This window comes from Mobula hypostoma, chromosome 11 (genome assembly GCF_963921235.1).
Source record: "Mobula hypostoma chromosome 11, sMobHyp1.1, whole genome shotgun sequence".
In the NCBI taxonomy this organism is placed as follows: Eukaryota; Metazoa; Chordata; class Chondrichthyes; order Myliobatiformes; family Myliobatidae; genus Mobula; species Mobula hypostoma.
Genome location: NC_086107.1, coordinates 56069983 through 56087917, shown reverse-complemented (window position 1 = coordinate 56087917; position 17935 = coordinate 56069983). Strand labels below are relative to the sequence as shown.

Sequence of the window (17935 nt, the reverse complement as noted above, 5' to 3'; positions counted from 1 at the left end):
GTGTCAGAGACTATTTGAGGCGCATGGCATTGGGAGCATTTAATAGTTAGTGGGAGCTTATCCCCATTACCTCCTCTGGCTATGACAACCTTAGGGAAACAAAGAAAAAATTCTGGTCATTGTGTAAAAACTGTCCCAATGTCACCGTACTGATTTAATTCAGCTGAAATAATGGAGTTATTGAATTGCATTTAACTTCGCCTTGAGCATTTCATATTTTGCAAGCTTGGGGGAAAAAGTCAGTTTAAAAATTCAGCACAATTATAATCATACAAATCACAATTAAAAGCTGAATTTTCTAGTGATTAGTTTGTGAAATGTACCATTGGTGACCATCTCCAAGTCTCTGGGATCCCACCATCAACTTGCTGATAAATAAGGATAAACTGACCCAGCAATGAAAACACAGTAAGTACAAGAGCAGATCAGATGTTGGATGTCCTACAGCGGGTAACTCATTACTTCACACCTCAAAGCTTCTCCATAACTCACAAGGCAGGTCTTAAGTATTTTCTGGCATGTCCTGTGCTTCCCAGAATGAGTACAGCTGCAGCAAAACTCAAGATGGTCACCACCATCAGAGACAAAGTAGCTGACTTGATTGAACCAGAGTCTTCCATCCAAAATATTAAGTTCTGTCACCACCAGAATACCATAGTCAGAACATAACCATCTACAAAATATATTGCCCATGTATATTCTGCTCACAAAAAGCTGGACAAATCCAATCTGGTTAATTACTGCCCAATAAATTTACTCAAGGTGATGGAAGGTTTCACCATGTGGTAAACCATGTATATAGGTTGTAACTGGGTTACCTGTCTGGACATGCCTGGACATGCCCCTCTGCTGGCTGCTCCCACAGACCCCTGAATAAAGGCGATTTTGTCACTGCTCCTCCCTCAGTCCAGGACAAACATACAGCATGGATGTGGATCCATTTTACTGTTAATAAAAGCCTTTCAGTATTTACTCTACTTCCAGTCTTTTGGAGTAATTGATAGTGCATCAATTTTATTAACAGTAATTTTAAGGCATGGAACACATTCTGAGACCCGACAAGTTAGACCTCGACCCGCAAACACCTGAAGCTGGAAAAGCTTTCGAACTCTGGCTAGCCTGCTTCGAATCCTACCTGGAGGAGATTGAAGTGACCGAGTCTGCCGCGAAGCACGGAGTTCTCCTCTCCAGGGTCAGTCCACGGGTTTACTCAATGATTAGAGACCAGCTGAGCTACGAAGGCGCGATGAGCGCCCTCAGAAGACAGCACCTGCGGCTGGTAAACACCGTCTATGCGCGACATTGCTTAGCGATGCGGCAGCAGCGGCCCAGAGAGTCGAGCGCTGAGTTCGTCTGGGCCCTACAGACACTTGTGCAGGCCTGCGATTGCCGGGGGCTGACGGCCGAACAGCATGTGGAGCTCCTAGTAAGAGATGCCTTCGTCACAGGGACCAGGTCAGTGTATGTGCACCAGTGGCTGCAGGATCATGCCGACCTTACCTTACGTTCGGCAATTGAGCTGGCCGACACGCTGGAGCTGCTCTGCACAACTCTGACGCTCTCCAGGTACGCGATCTCCCGACGGCCTCGTGGACGCCATAGACCCCGCAACCTGCCGGCGAATCGACCACAGCTGCTGCCAGTCGTGAGTCTGCGAAGTGCTACTTCTGCGGACTCAAGAAGCACCCCTGGAAACACTGCCCAGCCCAAGAAGCTACCTGCTCCAGCTGCGGAAAGAAGGGCCACTTCGCCAAGGCCTGTAAGTCCAAACTGTGAGCGGGATCGAGCAGCGCCGTGTGCGAGGCATGGGGGTCACCATCTTGGCCGTTGCCATCTTGCCTGCACACCACCACCATGTGCAAGACATGGGGGAGGCCATCTTGGTCAGCGCCACTTCGCACCGCCTATGACCCAAAGGTGCTCACCAGGCACCCCACCGCGCCGGACCAAGACAGCGACTCAACTCTGCCCTCCGTGACCCTCGACCAAAGCACTCCCCACCAGCTCGCAAGGTCAATGATGGACATCCTGGTGGAGGGGCGCAGGACAAGCTGCCTGTTTGACACGGGCAGCACGGAGAGTTTTATTCACCCAGACACGGTGCAGCGTTGCGGACTCGTGATACGGCCGGTAAGTCAGAGGGTCGCCATGGCTTCCGGGTCGCATATAACAGACATCTGGGGGGTTGTGTAGCTACGCTAGTGGTGCAAGGCACAGAATATTGAGACTTTACATTACTGGTCATGCCTCAAATGTGTGCCCCTGTGCTATTGGGGCTCAACTTCCAGAGCCACCTGAAAAGCGTGACAATGGAGTATGATGGGCCCCTCCCACCAATCACTGTCGGAAATCCTCAGTTTTGTAGGAATACGTCACATACCCCGCTACTGACCATCCCCACACACTGACCCCCACATCCCACCCAATACCATGCCAACAGCCGCACTATGGACACCACTTGCGGCCTCTCCACCCTCAAGATCCCTCCCCCACCGCTGTTCGCCAACCTGACCCCCGACTGTAAACCTGTGGCAACTAAAAGCAGGAGGTACAGTGCGGGGGACAGAGCTTTCATTAAGTCGGAGGTGCAGCGGCTGCTTAGGGAGGGGGTCATTGAGGCAAGCATAAGTCCTTGGAGGGCCCAGGTGGTCATTGTTCAGAACGGGGAGAAGAATAGGATGGTCATGGACTATAGCCAGACCATCAATAGGTTCACACAGCTCGACGCGTACCCTCTACCCCGCATCGTGGATATGGTCAATCCAGATAGCACAGAACAAGGTGTACTCGACCGTAGACCTAAAATCCGCTTACCATCAGCTCCCCATCCGCCGGGAGGACCGCCCTTACACCGCCTTCGAGGTGGACGGCAGGCTTTATCACTTCCTGCGCATCCCCTTTGGTGTCACGAATGGTGTATCTGTCTTCCAGAGGGAAATGGACCGGATGGTGGACCAGTGCCAACTAAAGGCCATGTTCCCATATCTGGATAACATCACCATCTGCGGTCACGACCAGCAGGATCATGACAACCACCTCCAAAAATTTCTCCAAGTGGCCAAAGCTTTCAATCTCACCTATAACAAGGACAAGTGTGTGTTCAGAACCACCCAACTTGCTATCCTTGGGGTGTGTTGTGGAGAATGGAGTCATTGGCCCTGACCCCGACTGTATGTGCCCCCTGTTGGAACTCCCGTAATGTGTACTTTCTTAACGTAATTGACGAGTACTCGTGGTTCCCTTTCGCCATCCCCTGCCCCAATACCACTACCACGTCAGTCATAAAAGCCCTGCGCAAGCTCTTCACTCTGTTCGGATACCCATGCTACATCCACAATGACAGAGGCTCCTTGTCCATGAGTGACGAGCTGCCCCAATACCTGCTGGCTAGGGGTATTGCAACTAGTAGGACCACAAGCTATAATCGCGGGGGAATGGACAAGTGGAGAAGGAGAATGCCACGGTGTGTTAGCCCTCAGGTCAAAGGGACTGCCGGCCTCCCGCTGACAGGAGGTCCTTCCCGAGGCACTCCACTCCATCCGCTCCCTGTTATGCACGTCCACCAATGCCATCCCTCATGAGCAACTCTTTTCCTTTCCCAGGAAGTCGATCACCGGGACCACCCTACCAACTTGGCTGACATCCCCAGGGCCAGTACTGCTCCAGAAACATGCGAGGAGCAATAAATACACCCTGATGGTCGAGAGAGTTCACTTACTTCATGCGAACCCCCAGTATGCCTACGTGGTTTTATCTGATGGGCGGGAGGACGCGGTCTCCATCCACCACCTGGCACCTGCAGGAGCACCGAGCCCCTACCCTGAACACTCCATGGTGACTATTAACCCCATACCCACCAATATATACCCACAATACACCGCGCACTCCAAGCCCTACACAGACGCCATACGACACTCCCATACCGGGTGTGATGCACACGCACGAGGGATTACCGACGCCTAACGTGCTGACACCTCAAGTCAGGCCGGAGCCAGCACAACCACCGTCGCCGATGCAATCACCACCGGTGCTACGTAGACCACAGCGACGGACTCAATCGCCTGATAGACTTGACCTGTGAATATATTTGTTTTTAAATATTGTCAGTCACTTCATCCTGCAGGGCTCTCTTTTTAAAAAAAGCGGGGTGAATGTGGTAAACCATGTATATAGGTTGTAACTGGGTTAACTGTCTGGACACGCCACTCTGCTGACTGCTCCTGTGGCTCCTCCCACAGACCCCTGAATAAAGGCGATTTTGTCACTGCTCCTCCCACAGTCCATGACCGACATACAGCATGGACGTGGATCCATTTTACTCTTAATAAAAGCCTTTCAGTATTTACTCTACTTCCAGTCTTTTGGAGTAATTGATAGTGCATCACACCAACAATGACAAATATTCATCAAGGATCTGCTCAATAATATCCAGTTTGAATTTCACCATGACTATTAATTTCCTGCTCCACCTCAACTGGTGATCTCTAACACTAAGAAATCAAGGGCTTCAGGTGTTTGGTTACATTACCAATTGCAGGTTCCCTTAAATTACACACTATCCTGACCTTAAAACATATTGCTAATCCTTCATTGTTTCTGGAACACCCTACCAAAAGCATAGAGGAAATATCTTTAATAGAAATATTGCAACAATTCAGAAAGATGGCTCACCATTTCCTTTTCAACGTTCATGGTTGGATGATAAAATTCTGATCTTACCCAGCCCAGTTCCTGAAAATGAATAAACAAAGGAAAATAAGAAATTTGTAGTGGTTACTTCAAAGAATTAGGCATTACTGGAATCTTTATATCTTTCTCTTTAATGCTGAGCCTTCCATTTTAATTAATTTGCTGTTCACTTCTGGTTTAAGCCATATTGCTTGTCTATTGCTAATTTCAAGGCTACTCAGTCCTGTGTTTACTCAATCTCAAGACTACTCAGTCCTGTGTCCCTCCCATCATTATCAAATTTTTCATCAACAGCATGTGCTTTTTTGAAACTGCAACTTGATTTTTTTTTAATCTTCTTCTCATCTTTGCACAGTCCATTTACTTTTGTCTGCCCAACACACTCTTTGTTTATGCCCTACTTTGTTGCATTTTTCTAAACATTTCTTCTTTAAATCTGCATTTATGTATGTGAGCCCCTGCTACAATGGTAGCACAATTTGTTCGGCCAAGCTGGTTTCTGTTTAAACATTGTAATTTTGTTCACACTCACTTTCATTCCTGACTCAACTCAGCTGTGTCTCTGTCTGCTGTTTCCATTGGAACTGGTCTTTTAAATGTAAGCCATGATTCAGTTAAGAGCTGTTTTTGAATGCTTTCTTTTAAGATTCCACAAACTAATTGATCTCTCAGTGCGTCATTAAGCCCATTACTGAACTGATAATGCTTGGACAATCCCTTCAATTCAGCCATGTAAATTGAAGTGGACTCTCCTATTTGATTTCACTTATGAAACCTAAAGTGTTCTGCAATCAACAATAGCTTCAGTTCTAAGTGTTCCTGCACTACTTTCACAATAGCAACAAAACTAATTTCTGATGGTTTGGTTGGAGCTGTCAAACTTCGAAGCAAACTATATGCCTTTAAACCCAATGCACTCAGCAAAATTAGCATTCGATTCTCATTGGCTTTTTAATTTGCTTCAAAATACTGTTCCAATAGTTCAGTACAGATGAGCCAACTACCCACAGAGCAATCAAACATGCCTTCCCTTCCATAGAACATGTGCTGGCTGCTTTTTTTAAAGTCAACCATCTCTCCACGTGCTGGGCTGCATTTGCTCTCGCTGCATTTATATTCAGTTCGAAAGTCTCACTGCGCTTGAACAGGTTGGTAGCCACCATGGGTCACGTTACTTCACACTTTATATTACACGGGTCTGTTTAACTTCAAAACATTAAACTATTTCAAAGGAGTCTGAAAATGTGGGTCTAACTTCGAGTTTACCAGCAAGGCGTGCACCTATCACGTGGTAGCGTGATGATGTATGCAATTAACATATTTATACATATAATTTGTAATGAATTATTTTAAACAAACAATAATGTTTTATCAACGATATATTTACATATTTATGTTTACTCAAATATTACTTAAATATTAAATATCCAACACACTCCTTCCCAGAGCTGGTGTAATCAGTTTTATTTCTCTCTCATTTTAACGTCTGTATTATCCACTAATTGTTCAGTGAAAAAGGAAACCTAGTTATGTTCATGATAACACACTTATACAAAGGATGAGTTGATGCCATATGGAAGAAGGAATATTGATAGTGAATTGTTGTGCTCCTGGCAATCTTGGCAATAGTGTGGGCACGTGGCCAAGTGGTTAAGGCGTTCGAATAGCAATCTGAAGGTCGTGAGTTCGAGCCCCAGCCAAGGCAGCGTGTTGCACTTAATCACACGTTGCTCTGCGACGACACCGGTGCCAATCTGTATGGGTCCTAATGCCCTTCCCTTGGACAACATCAGTGTCATGGAGGGGGGAGACTTGCAGCATGGGCAACTGCTGGTCTTCCATACAACCTTGCCTGGGCCTGTGCCCTGGAGAGTGAAGACTTTCCAGGCGCAGATCCGTGGTCTCGCAAGACTAACGGATGCCTTTATATAATTAATGGCAATCTTTGATAACATTTTTTTGGATTAGTGTGCAGGATCTATCAATCATATAATACAGTTCAATGACTGCCTTTAGTTTATCCTAGAGTTCTACAATAGGAGCTATCCTTGTTATTCATTACCAGTAGGTATGTTTGGGCTTGCAGATATTTAATTGACCTTGATGCATCAGACTTTTCATATTGAGATTTATGAGCTTAACAAATAAACCTCAAAATTCTACTTGTGTGTAGATATTTAAGCTGGAGTGAAGCGTTGTATGTTGTGCTTGGAGATCTACTTAATGACTTCAGATGAGGTTGTGTAATTCCTAAAGGATTGTTTAGGACAACAACTCAAATCAACAGAAAGTGAATCCAAATTAATTTGCCAATCTTTTACTTTAAAAGATCACTTTAGCCTTCATTCACTCTCAATTCCTATGATTTAAAAAAAAGGCCGAATTAAAGTTCCATGTCATTTCTTTGTTAGTAATGGCATTTATATTCTTCAGATATTTTATCCAAAACTTTCAGTGTGAAAGGTAATCAATAAAGTGAAAATATCATGTAATTTTATTATTAAATAACCTGCAGTTTTTGAAACTTAGTACCTTAGGCAATGATATCCATGAAGATTCTATAATTACAGATGTGAACACTAAACTGCAGCATATGTATCTGATTATCTAATGTTTCTTTTACCAGAATGAAATGATTAACATTGTACCCTGCAATGAAGAGGAGTGCCCACTATTTGAGGATAATAATATACAGGTAATTTTATTTTTAAAATACTTAAATCATAAAAAAAATAAGTAAATCTGAAAAATGTGAATGCTGTCATTCTACTGGCATGAACTCTAAAGGTTGTGACCCATAGGTGCTCACTTGTTCTACACTGAACTATAAGTATCTTAATGGAGTTATTGACATTCCCAATCATCACAGAAGAGTAGGTACCATGCTTTTTTCTCTTTTCTCAGTTGAACATTGTCATTCAGTCTTTAGAAATGCGGCTTTGTTCGTATGCCTGTTGGCTCTTCCCTTGGTGGCCGATTGCAGTTTAATCACATTCCTCATCTTCACTCCTTCATTCCCTAGTAGCTAAGACTCTCTCTTTCCGGGGGCACCAGCATGCTCACAGGCCCTCTCATCGACGCACAGGAAGGGGTTGGGGTGGTCTCTGTTTGACCGCACGGACCTCTCCCCTGTGGCACCCCCTTCTGAACTGTCCAGTCGATTGCTGGCCCAACTGCCGAAAGGGCCCAGCTCATTTGTATTCACTCCCCATTCAGGTTGGGGACTGCCTTCAGATGCTGCATGCAATCCTTCTGTCTGCTATGCTATCAAAGTTGTGGAACCCGCTGCCTCTGCTTTAACTTAAATCCCTCCCCATCCATTTTCCCCAGTATCTTTTCTATTCTATGCTATTCAACTAATCATCTACCTTCAGCAACCAGCCTTCATCACAGAGTAACATGGCCATCACACCTTAGCATGCTATTAACAGGTTTCTGTCAAGTTCTTGGTATCTTCTGCCTTCGCGTTTGCTCTGTCTTTCCATGAGCTGTGCTCAGGTCTAGTGTAGCCAGCTGGTGTTCATCTCTAGGATTCTCTGTAATTTCATGGTTACTGGGTACACTTGATCTCCCACTCTGTCTGTGGGGGTAACAAGGTGAGTCCACTGGCTGTCTCGCTGAGCCTGCACACAGACACAAGTGTCACTTGTTCAAAGTGTTATCTATGGTCCTACCCATCTGGGGGAAAACCCTGCTCTCTCAGGCAGAACCCTCACCATTATTTGGTCAACCAGCTGTGGAAAGACCATCTCCCTCCACCCCCCCCCCCCACCCCCAGTACTCTCTGATCAGCAATGTGCTGCTGTTGTTTTGCTCAATCCTTCAACACTCTAAGTTGGTTACTGTTGTGTCTGTGCACAACTACATATATATTAAATCAAAGCATGCATGCAGGAGATGGCTTTAACTGGTGTATTCACATTGCAGCGCGAGTGAGAGAGAGGACCATGTGCATACGTAGACAACAGCACATGTGCAGACAACAGATCAATATGTAGTGCATTGATCCTTACATTACACTTCCTCCCCCTTTAGATTAATGTAACATAAAACTGTATATGTACAAAACATTCAATTTCCCTTTCATAAACCCATATGCCAAATAAACAGGCTTTCACAGCAACAGTCCATAACTAACTTCACAGTTCTAAATGTTCAGTCTTTAGGAGGCCTTTGTTTCTTTCAGGATAGCACCTCTGGACATCTCTGGCATCAGGTTTGACAGGTGTTTTGTCAATGATAACATTCTCGTCACACTCTGGGCCTGTGGACTGGCATCAGGTCTGGTAGGTGTCTCGTCTAAGACAATGTTCTCAGTTTCTGGTGTCACGTTGCTGTCAGTGACATCATCACTGATAGGTAAGTCCGGTGACAGTAATGTGTCTGTCTTTTTGGATGCAATCGACTTGGGTGTGTCCTTCAGTTGAGCAACCAGTACTTGGTCCACATGATGTTTCCATGACTGATCTCCAACATCCACTGTGTAGATCAGTGGTTCATTTCTTGTAGCTATCCTGCTGGGTGTCCACTTGTCTTCTCAGTAATCATATTCTAGGACTTCCTGTCCAAATGTGAAGCTCCCTGCTGCTTCCCTTGGAAAATGGCTGAACTGTTATTTTGTACTTCCCTCCAGAAGTCTAGTTTCAGGACGTCTATGTGAAATGTCAGATTCCTGCTCATGAACAGTATTGCAGGTGCTTGATTTGTCATTGCATGAACAGAGTTCCGATACAGGAAAAAAAGAAGTTGTTCACCTTGTGCTGTAGGGAAATGTCCTCCAGTCCAGCGCATAAATGGACTTCTTGAATGTTTGGATAAACCTTTCAACTAAACCATTCATTGCTGGGTGGTGAGGAGCTGACTTGAAAGGTCTGATGTCTTTTTTCTTCATGAACAGTTGGAATTCTTCCGACCTGTATTGTGATCTGTTGTCACTCACAATTTGTTCAGGTAAGCCATTTCTGGCAAAGGTAGTCCTCAGACCGGAGACCGTCTTTGCTCAGGTGGTTGACTTCATTGGTATAACCTTTGGTCACTTCGAATGAGCATCCACAGCAGTCAGAAACATGGAGTCCATGAATGTCCCAGCAAAGTCAGTATGTATTCTTTGCCATTGTGACAACGGCCACTCTCACGGGTGTAATGGTGCCTGTGGGGGTGCATTTTGAACCTTTCGGCATCTCCAACAGCTTTTAGCCAAGTTTTCAATCGGTTTATCTAGTCCCTTGTCAAACCCCTTCTCATTAGCATTAAGCAGCTGTGACAGTTAGTGCTACCATTTAAGCTGCAGTTGCCTGTTGATGTCACACTGAGAACTTTGATTGAGTGCCAGTCTAATTGGATTTTTCTCAACTATTCACGTCCAGAAAGTGCTGGTCCTCCACTTATCAATACATAGAGCTCTAACTGTTGTGTTTGGCCCCCATATGTCACATTTACTTCCAGTCAAAAGGTGAAAGTCTTTCTGAATACAGTGCAGAACTGCACAACCTTTCCCAGTACAGGGACTTTAAAGATGGACCTTCTGATGCATGAAGAGACAGGCTTGTATGTGGCATGCATAGTCAAAGCACTCGAATGAGGTTACTTTCACCTGTGTAAGTCTAATAGTATCTTAGAAAATCGTCTGTTGCAGTCAGTCTCTGAATTTATGGACAAAGCTTCATTTATATCTAGCTCCATTTTCAGTTTTACACTGAACACATTTATTGTGATCCAGATGATTTTATGATCTGTTTCCGTTATACTATGTAGTTCTAGGCTTAACAGTTCATTTTTGTCAGGCTTTATGTTGTCTGATTCTGTTTTACGTTTTGTAACTTCTATGCATTTGCTTTGTTTTGTGTTTGAGACTTTTCACTTGGTTTTGCTTTTTGTCTGTCTTACACATTCTCTCTGTGTGACCTTCTCTGTGTCACTTAACTGCAGCCTTTTTCTTTGAACCAACAGTTATTTGCAACATGGGAGGATTTACTACATTGATAACATCTGTGGCTTTGTGCACCATTTTGTCTATTTCACATTCTAACCACCTTTTCTGTAGTTCTGCTCTGGTCCCTAACGATATTGCAATTGTCAATGCCTGTTCTAAGTCTAGGTCTCTTTCTGCCAGTAACCTCATTCGAGTGCTTTGACTATGCATGCCACATACAAGCCTGTCTCTTCATGCATCAGAAGGTCCATCTTTAAAGTCCCTGTACTGGGAAAGGTTGTGCAGTTCTGCACTGTATTCAGAAAGACTTTCACCTTTTGACTGGTTCCTTTTGTAAAATCTAAGTCTCTCAGCTAATACCAGTGGTTTAGGACTCAAGTTATTTTGTAAAATTGAAACAATTTCATTGAATGCCTTGCTTGCTGGCTTTTCAAGGGTTACAAAGTTGTGTAAGAGACTGTACATTCTTGCACCCATTAAGCTAAGAAGTGTAGGGGCTTTTTTTTTGCTCCTCTACGTTGTTTGCATTAAAATACAGTTCAACCCTCTTGTTATATGTCTCCCAGCCTTCATTAGTGCTATCAAATTCGTCAACTTCCCCAAAAGAAGCCATCCCTACATTATTTTCACTTTAGGTTTAGTGTGTCTTTCACTGTTATTATGCACAGTACTCACACATTTGCTAGTGTCTGTGACAGCCTTCTTGTGCCGTTTAACTCTTGGTATTTCATCCCGTAACTGCTGGTGCCGTTGGTGATGCTCTCTGACATTCAGATTCGTACCTGTCGCCAATTTGTTGTGTCTGTACACAATTACAGAGCAATTAAATAAAAACACGCACACAGGAGATGGCTTTAACTGGTCTATTCACATTGCAGAGAGAGGACAATGAGCATGTGTTGACAACAGATTAATATGTAGTGATAAGGTGGTGGTGAGGGGTGTCATTGCTCTGAAAGAAGCAGATCCATACACTACATTTTCAAAGGTCTTTCACATACTGTGTCATTCTATCCCTGAAACACCCAGTTCACCGAAACCCACAATTACTCGATAAGCGAGTCACATTGCTTGCTCCATCAATGATTAGTAGTGGGTGAAACCCAGCATGCGGTTTGGGTTTGCTTGTAATCTCATCAGGATTTCTGGTAACACATCAACCCATGTCTTTCCTGTCTCAGCAATAGCTTTGGCTAAGGCATTCTTGATTGTTCAGTTCATCCTTTCTACCATTCCTGAATTCTAAGGGTGGTAGGGTACGTAGAACCGTTGTCGAATCTCTAACAAAATTGGTATATTTCCCTCATCACTTTCCCTGTGAAATGTGCTCCCTGATCCGAGTTCACCTGGACTGGGGTTCCCCACCTTGGGAGGATTTCCTGAACTAGAATCCGTGCAGTGGTGCTGGCGTTGCAGTTCCTTGTTGGAAAAGCCCCTACCCATCAGGTGATGTGATCCATGATTACTAGGTATTAGTTTCTCCTCCTGCTATTCGGCAGGGGCCCTGTGAAGTCAATCTGGATGTTTTACCCAGGTCCCCTTAGCTGTGGCTGGTTTGCCAGCTGTAGCTTTATGCCTTAATAGGGTAATGCTGGGTACAAATGACACAACGGTGGCAGATGGAACTTAATGCAGACAAGTGTGAGTTGTTGCATTTTGGAAGGACAAATCACGGCAGGACATCCACAGTAAATGGTAGGGCACTGAGAAGTGCGGAGGAACAAGGGATCTGGGAGCTCAGACACAAAATTCCCTGAAAGTGGCGTCACAGGTAGACAGGGTTGTAAGGAAGGCTTTTGGCATCCTGGCATTCATAAATCGAAGTATTGAGTATAGGAGTTGGGATGTTATGGTGAGGTTGTATAAGACATTGGTGAGGCCAAGTTTGGAGTATTGTGTGCAGTTCTGGTCACCTAACTATAGGAAGGATATCAGTAAGATTGAAAGAGTGCAGAGAAGATTTACTAGGATGTTGCCAGGTCTTCAGGAGTTGAGTTACAGGGAAAGATTGAACAGGTTAGGACTTTATTCCTTGGACCGTAGAAGAATGACGGGGGATTTGATAGAGGTTTACAAAATTATGAGGGGTATAGACACAGTAAATGCGAGTAGGCTCTTTCCACTTAGATTAGGAGAGATAAATACAAGAAGACATGGCTTTAGGGTGAAAGGGGAAAGGTTTAGGGGGAACATTAGGGGGAACTTCTTCACTCAGAAAGTGGTGAGAATGTGGAACGAGCTGCCATCTGACATGGTAAATGCGGGCTCTCTCTTAAGTTTTAAGAATAAATTGGATAGATACAAGGATGGGAGAGGTCTGGAGGGTTATGGATTGGGAGCAGGTCAATGGGACTAGCGGAATAAAGTTTCAGCACAGACTAGAAGGGCTGAATGGCCTGTTTTCTGTGCTGTAATGTTCCATGGTTCTATAATTTCTCAACATTCCCTTCCCTGGCACCACAAGTCCTGCAGGACGGTTGTGATCATGCTCTGCTTTCCCTGATGCATCTCCCCATGATATAACTTCAGTAGTATCGGCCTAATGCGTGGTGGGGCCTCTATGATTCCTTCTTCCCTGTGTGTCCAGCTCCCATATGGTTCCTCCTTAGCTCCCTCTTTCCTTCTCTTCTGCCCCCAAACCTTCATATTTTACTAAACTGGCTTCTGTCGATTCTTCCTACACACTTGCAATTTCAATGGCCTCTTGTTCCTCTGCTGCCTTCTTCACACCGATGTCTGCCCACTCATTTCTTTTCGGTTCCTTACCCTCCCCTTTCTGGGGAGCTTTTACTTTAATTACTGCCACCCCTCCTGGCTGACTCACTGCTTTCAGCAGTTGTCGTATTAGGTGCCTGTGCTGAATACCTGCCCTTCTGCTGTTGGTGACTGCTCTCAGGCTCCCTGTATTCATGAGCTCTACAATGTGTGTAGTATGAGTTGTCCCATCATTACAACTGTTCACTTCTCACACTGCCCAGGTAGTGCAGTCTAAAGCTGCTATGCAGCGGGGAAGTTCTACTGCAATGGGTGCCTCTTTTATTGAATAATATGCCACTGGCCTTCTTGCGTCTCCATGGTCCTGCACCACTGCATTTAAGTACCCTCCCTCATTGCTGTAGTCTAGATGAAAGGTGTGAGCCACATCCAGTAATCCTAGCACGGATACGGAGACCATGGCTTTCCTGATATCTGTAAAAGCCTTCCTCAACTCACATCCATCTTGCTTCCTCCAGAGGGGGTTCCCTCCTTCAATCAAGGCTTGTATCAGGGCCACTAGTGCAGAGAACCCAGGTATGAAATTACGCAGTAATTGAATAGACCCATTACCTTACTCACCCCAAATACGTTTACTGGGTGGGGCATGAAGCTGATTGCCAATATCTGTCATCTGACATATCCTTCCTTGTCTGTGAAATGATGTAGCCTAGGTACTGTCCGGTTTGTTTTCCTATCTGAGCCTTGTGTGGACTGATTTTAAACCCCTTGTCTCACAGTATCTCTAAAACACTGGCTATCGCCCCTAAATGACCTGCTATTACGGGCGGTATAGTCTATTGTTAACCGAAATGATTCATCGAGCTTCTTTACTCACCATATCAATGAGTTAGTAGTTGACGCAATCTCTCTAAGTATCCCCTGGTGTTTTCATTCTTTCACTATACCCTGAATTGCCGCCAGTGAAGCTACACTGGCTATGTTGTGTTCTCTGTTGGTTGTACGTGTTCGCTGCCCCTGGCTTGTCCATATTATTTCTCCCTTTCCTGAATCTATAATGGCCCCTGCTTCCCTTAGGATGTGCAGTGCAAAGATAGTGCCCTCATTATTAGGAGAGACTTAGAAGTACACTGGAACCTACATTCCATGGACTTCGAGTATTTGTGACTCACTTCTTTCTTATTTCATTGTTTTTCCTCCTACACCTGTAATATAAGTAGTTTGACCAGTTGTTGGCAAGGGTAGGTCAATTATCTATACCGATGCCCCTGTGTCCACTAACATATCACATTGCCGGCCCCTGAGCAATGCCCTTGCGTACATCCACAGTCACCAGCACTGGCAGCGGGGGCTGCCGCCACATCTTTTTCTGACCTATGTGCCAACTTCACCAGCTCTTTGATACATAAGAAATAGGAGCAGGAGTAGGCCATCTTTCCCATCGAGCCTGTTCCACCATTCAATCATCTCCATCTCCACCTCCATCTACCTACCTTTTCCCCATAACCTTTAATTCCCCTACTATGCGAAAATCTATCCAACCTTGTCTTAAATATATTTACTGAGGTAGGCCCTACTGCTTCATTGAGCAGAGAATTTCATAGATTCATCACTCTCTGGGAAAAGCAGTTCCTCCTCATCTCCATCCTAAATCTACTCCCCCAAATCTTGAGGCTATGTCCCCTAGTTCTAGTATCTGATCGACAGTCAGATTGGGCGCTGGTGGGGTGAGCAATTGTGTGTCGGCTTTGACTATCACCTGTTTTTCTTTCCTCTTTTTTGAACACTGCCACCAACCATGTCCTGATAGGACACAGCTGTAGCATATCAACTGGTTTACCCTCCCATGTCTATTCCAGCAGTTCCTTGCTATGTGCCCTGGCTGCCAGCACACAAAATAAACCTTCTGTGACATCACAGCAACTGCAGCCACTGTAGCTACTTTACGATTTCTCTTTCACTTTCTTTGGTCTATCTCACAGGCCCCCGAAACTATCACAGAGTAGGTCGACCCCACTGCTATCTCTAAATCTAAAGCTTCCTGTTTGGCTGACCTCAGGCCTACCTTCATCATTTTCAGGAAGACTGGGTTGTCCGTCCCTGGATTATCTAACCCTAAATATTCCTCATATGTTCAATATTTAGGTTCTGCATAATTCATGGCTGTCTCATCATCTCTTTGAATCATTGCCATTATCGTTTCCCAGTTACTCTCACCTCCCTACAGTCACTGTTTCACTTCCCCCTTAAAAGAGTGAAATTGTTCTTCATTGCTGGTGTTCCTGGTAGTTGCCCATGTACCATCCCACTCCTGACACCAAGTGTTGTGTGAATGAAGTCACCAGAGAAAAGTACTGGTAGCTATGAAGCAGCTTTATTTGACAAAACAAGACACAGCAGGCATCAAATGGAGAAGCTTTCGGTCGAAAGGTGCCTATGCCCTGCACTACACACGTTTTATGTGCACCTCAAAGGACAATTCCATATTTACAATGCTTTCTTTGAGACTACACCCAAACTTCACACCTCCTGATTCACACCCACACCACAGACATATAAATGAATTTTAATCAGCATTGTCTGATCACTGTTTCATGGCTTTTAGGAAGGTATTGTTCATTTAAATTAAATCTACAATTAACATTCAGATTTGAAGATTGGTGATTGAGAAGTCATCTGCTAAATGTAAATGTTCTAAACCCAAAAATCACTCTAACAGTAGGTATCATGTTTTCTCTCTTTACTCAGTTGAACATCGTCATTCAGGTACATTGACTAGATAGGGAGAACCCCAGTTGCTCTGTACCACCTAAAAAGTTTTCTTAACTCAGTAATTACTTTCAGAGTCCAACTCATGCTACATTGCTCTAAAATAGTATTTCAGACAGATAAATCATAAAAACAGATGCAAGAACTTCACCAACTGCTGTCATTTTGGAGAAGATACTGGGGCTTTTACAGAGACCACTGATATAGTATAGAATAGTTGACCATTCATGTGATTTTTGAGTTCAATGCAGAAAATACACCACTTTATACGCTCTGAAGAACACTATCAGATCAGACTGGAAATAAGCTTTCCTGTGTATTACCCCAGTGTTAGCCCTTTATGAAGTAGAGCAGGAATTTGTGCTCCCTTTATATTGACACATTAAGCATTCTCATAGTAGAATCTGCAGGACATCTGTACTGGCAAATATGCTCAGTCCAAATGCAATACATGTTCGAAGGGAGATGGAGCTCTCCAGGAAAATGGAAATGTTTGCTATGTTTTGACATTCTAAACCCATTTTCAGAATCATTATGTATTTACTTTTCAGGATAACATTGACTTTGTCCTAGTGGCGAAAAAAACAAAGAATGCCAATGGCAAAAATAAAGATAATAGGCAATTTTATCTGAGAAAATTAAGTGAAATGGGCTTCCGAATAATGGTGAGTAGAATTATATCAATGTGAAATCTGAATGAATTTAACTGTAAAAGCTATATATTAAGATTTAAAACTACACTTTCTTTGAATAGAATTTTGACACAGATTTAATGAATAATGACTGGTGTAAATTCAACTGATGATTTTTATAAGGATTTTTGAGAGGAATTTTAAAAGAGTAGAACTGATGAGATATACAAAACAGGGCAGAAGTACTGCATTGAGTGGGTGGTCCTCATCCAAGTTCCATTATTGATTTGTTCAAGTTAGAAATCCACTGTTGAATTTTACAAGCATGGATCAGAAAAGTTTTAAAAGTAATCACAGTCCACTATACGTTGAGTTATTTTTTTACTCGGAGATGAATAAGACAGGCAATTCTGTGGACACGAGAAGGAAACACAGATGGTAGTTAGCCTCCCAGGAGCCAGGGTCCACCATGTTTCTGAACGTGTCCACAATATCCTGAAAAGGGAAGGTGAGCAGCCAGAGGTCGTGGTACATATTGGGACCAATGACATAGGTAGAAAAAGAGAGGAGGTCCTGAAAGCAGAATGCAGGGAGTTAGGAAGGAAGCTGAGAAGCAGGACCTCAGAGGGAGTAATCTTGGGATTGCTGCCTATGACACAGACAGTGAGGATAGGAATAGGATCAGGTGGCAGATAAATGCGAGGCTGAAGAATTAGAGCAGGGGGCAGGGATTCAGATTTCTGGATAATTGGGACCTCATCTGGGCCAGGTGTGACTAGTACAAAAGGGACGGGTTGCACTTGAATCGGAGGGGGACCAATATTCTTGCGGGCAGGTTGGGAGTGGTTTAAGCTGTTATGTCGGGGGATGGGAACCAGTAGAACTGAGGATGAATCAGCTGGTTTATAAGTGGATGAGGAGTGTAACATGAATGTAAGGAAGGACAAGCCAATGATTGGGTACAAGTGCAGACAGCGCAAAAGGTTAAGTTGTACCACAGAGGCAAAATTCATAAGGGTGAAGAATGCAAGACTGAAGATGCTGTATTTAAATGCGCATAGCATTCGGAATCAGGTGGACAAACTCATGGTGCAATTAGATATTGGTCGGTATGACGTTGTGGGCATCACTGAGTCATGGCTCAAAGAAGGCCATAGTTGGGAGCTTAACATTAAAGGATATACTTTGTATCAAAAGG

General features: G+C 44.1%; 1 protein-coding gene across 2 annotated transcripts in view; it reads left to right on the top strand.

The window, feature by feature from the left end:
- The window catches only part of LOC134353766 (anoctamin-9-like), a 171446-nt gene that overhangs the window by 15031 nt on the left and 138480 nt on the right, over nucleotides 1-17935 (top strand). The window contains exons 2-4 of one of the 2 annotated variants that reach the window (XM_063062115.1): nucleotides 7316-7384; nucleotides 8876-8975; nucleotides 16657-16770. In XM_063062115.1, coding sequence (XP_062918185.1) covers nucleotides 7344-7384; nucleotides 8876-8975; nucleotides 16657-16770 — 255 coding nt within the window. In that variant the 5' untranslated portion in view covers nucleotides 7316-7343. The remainder of the gene's footprint in view (nucleotides 1-7315; nucleotides 7385-8875; nucleotides 8976-16656; nucleotides 16771-17935) is intronic. The other variant, XM_063062116.1, reaches the window with a different exon arrangement.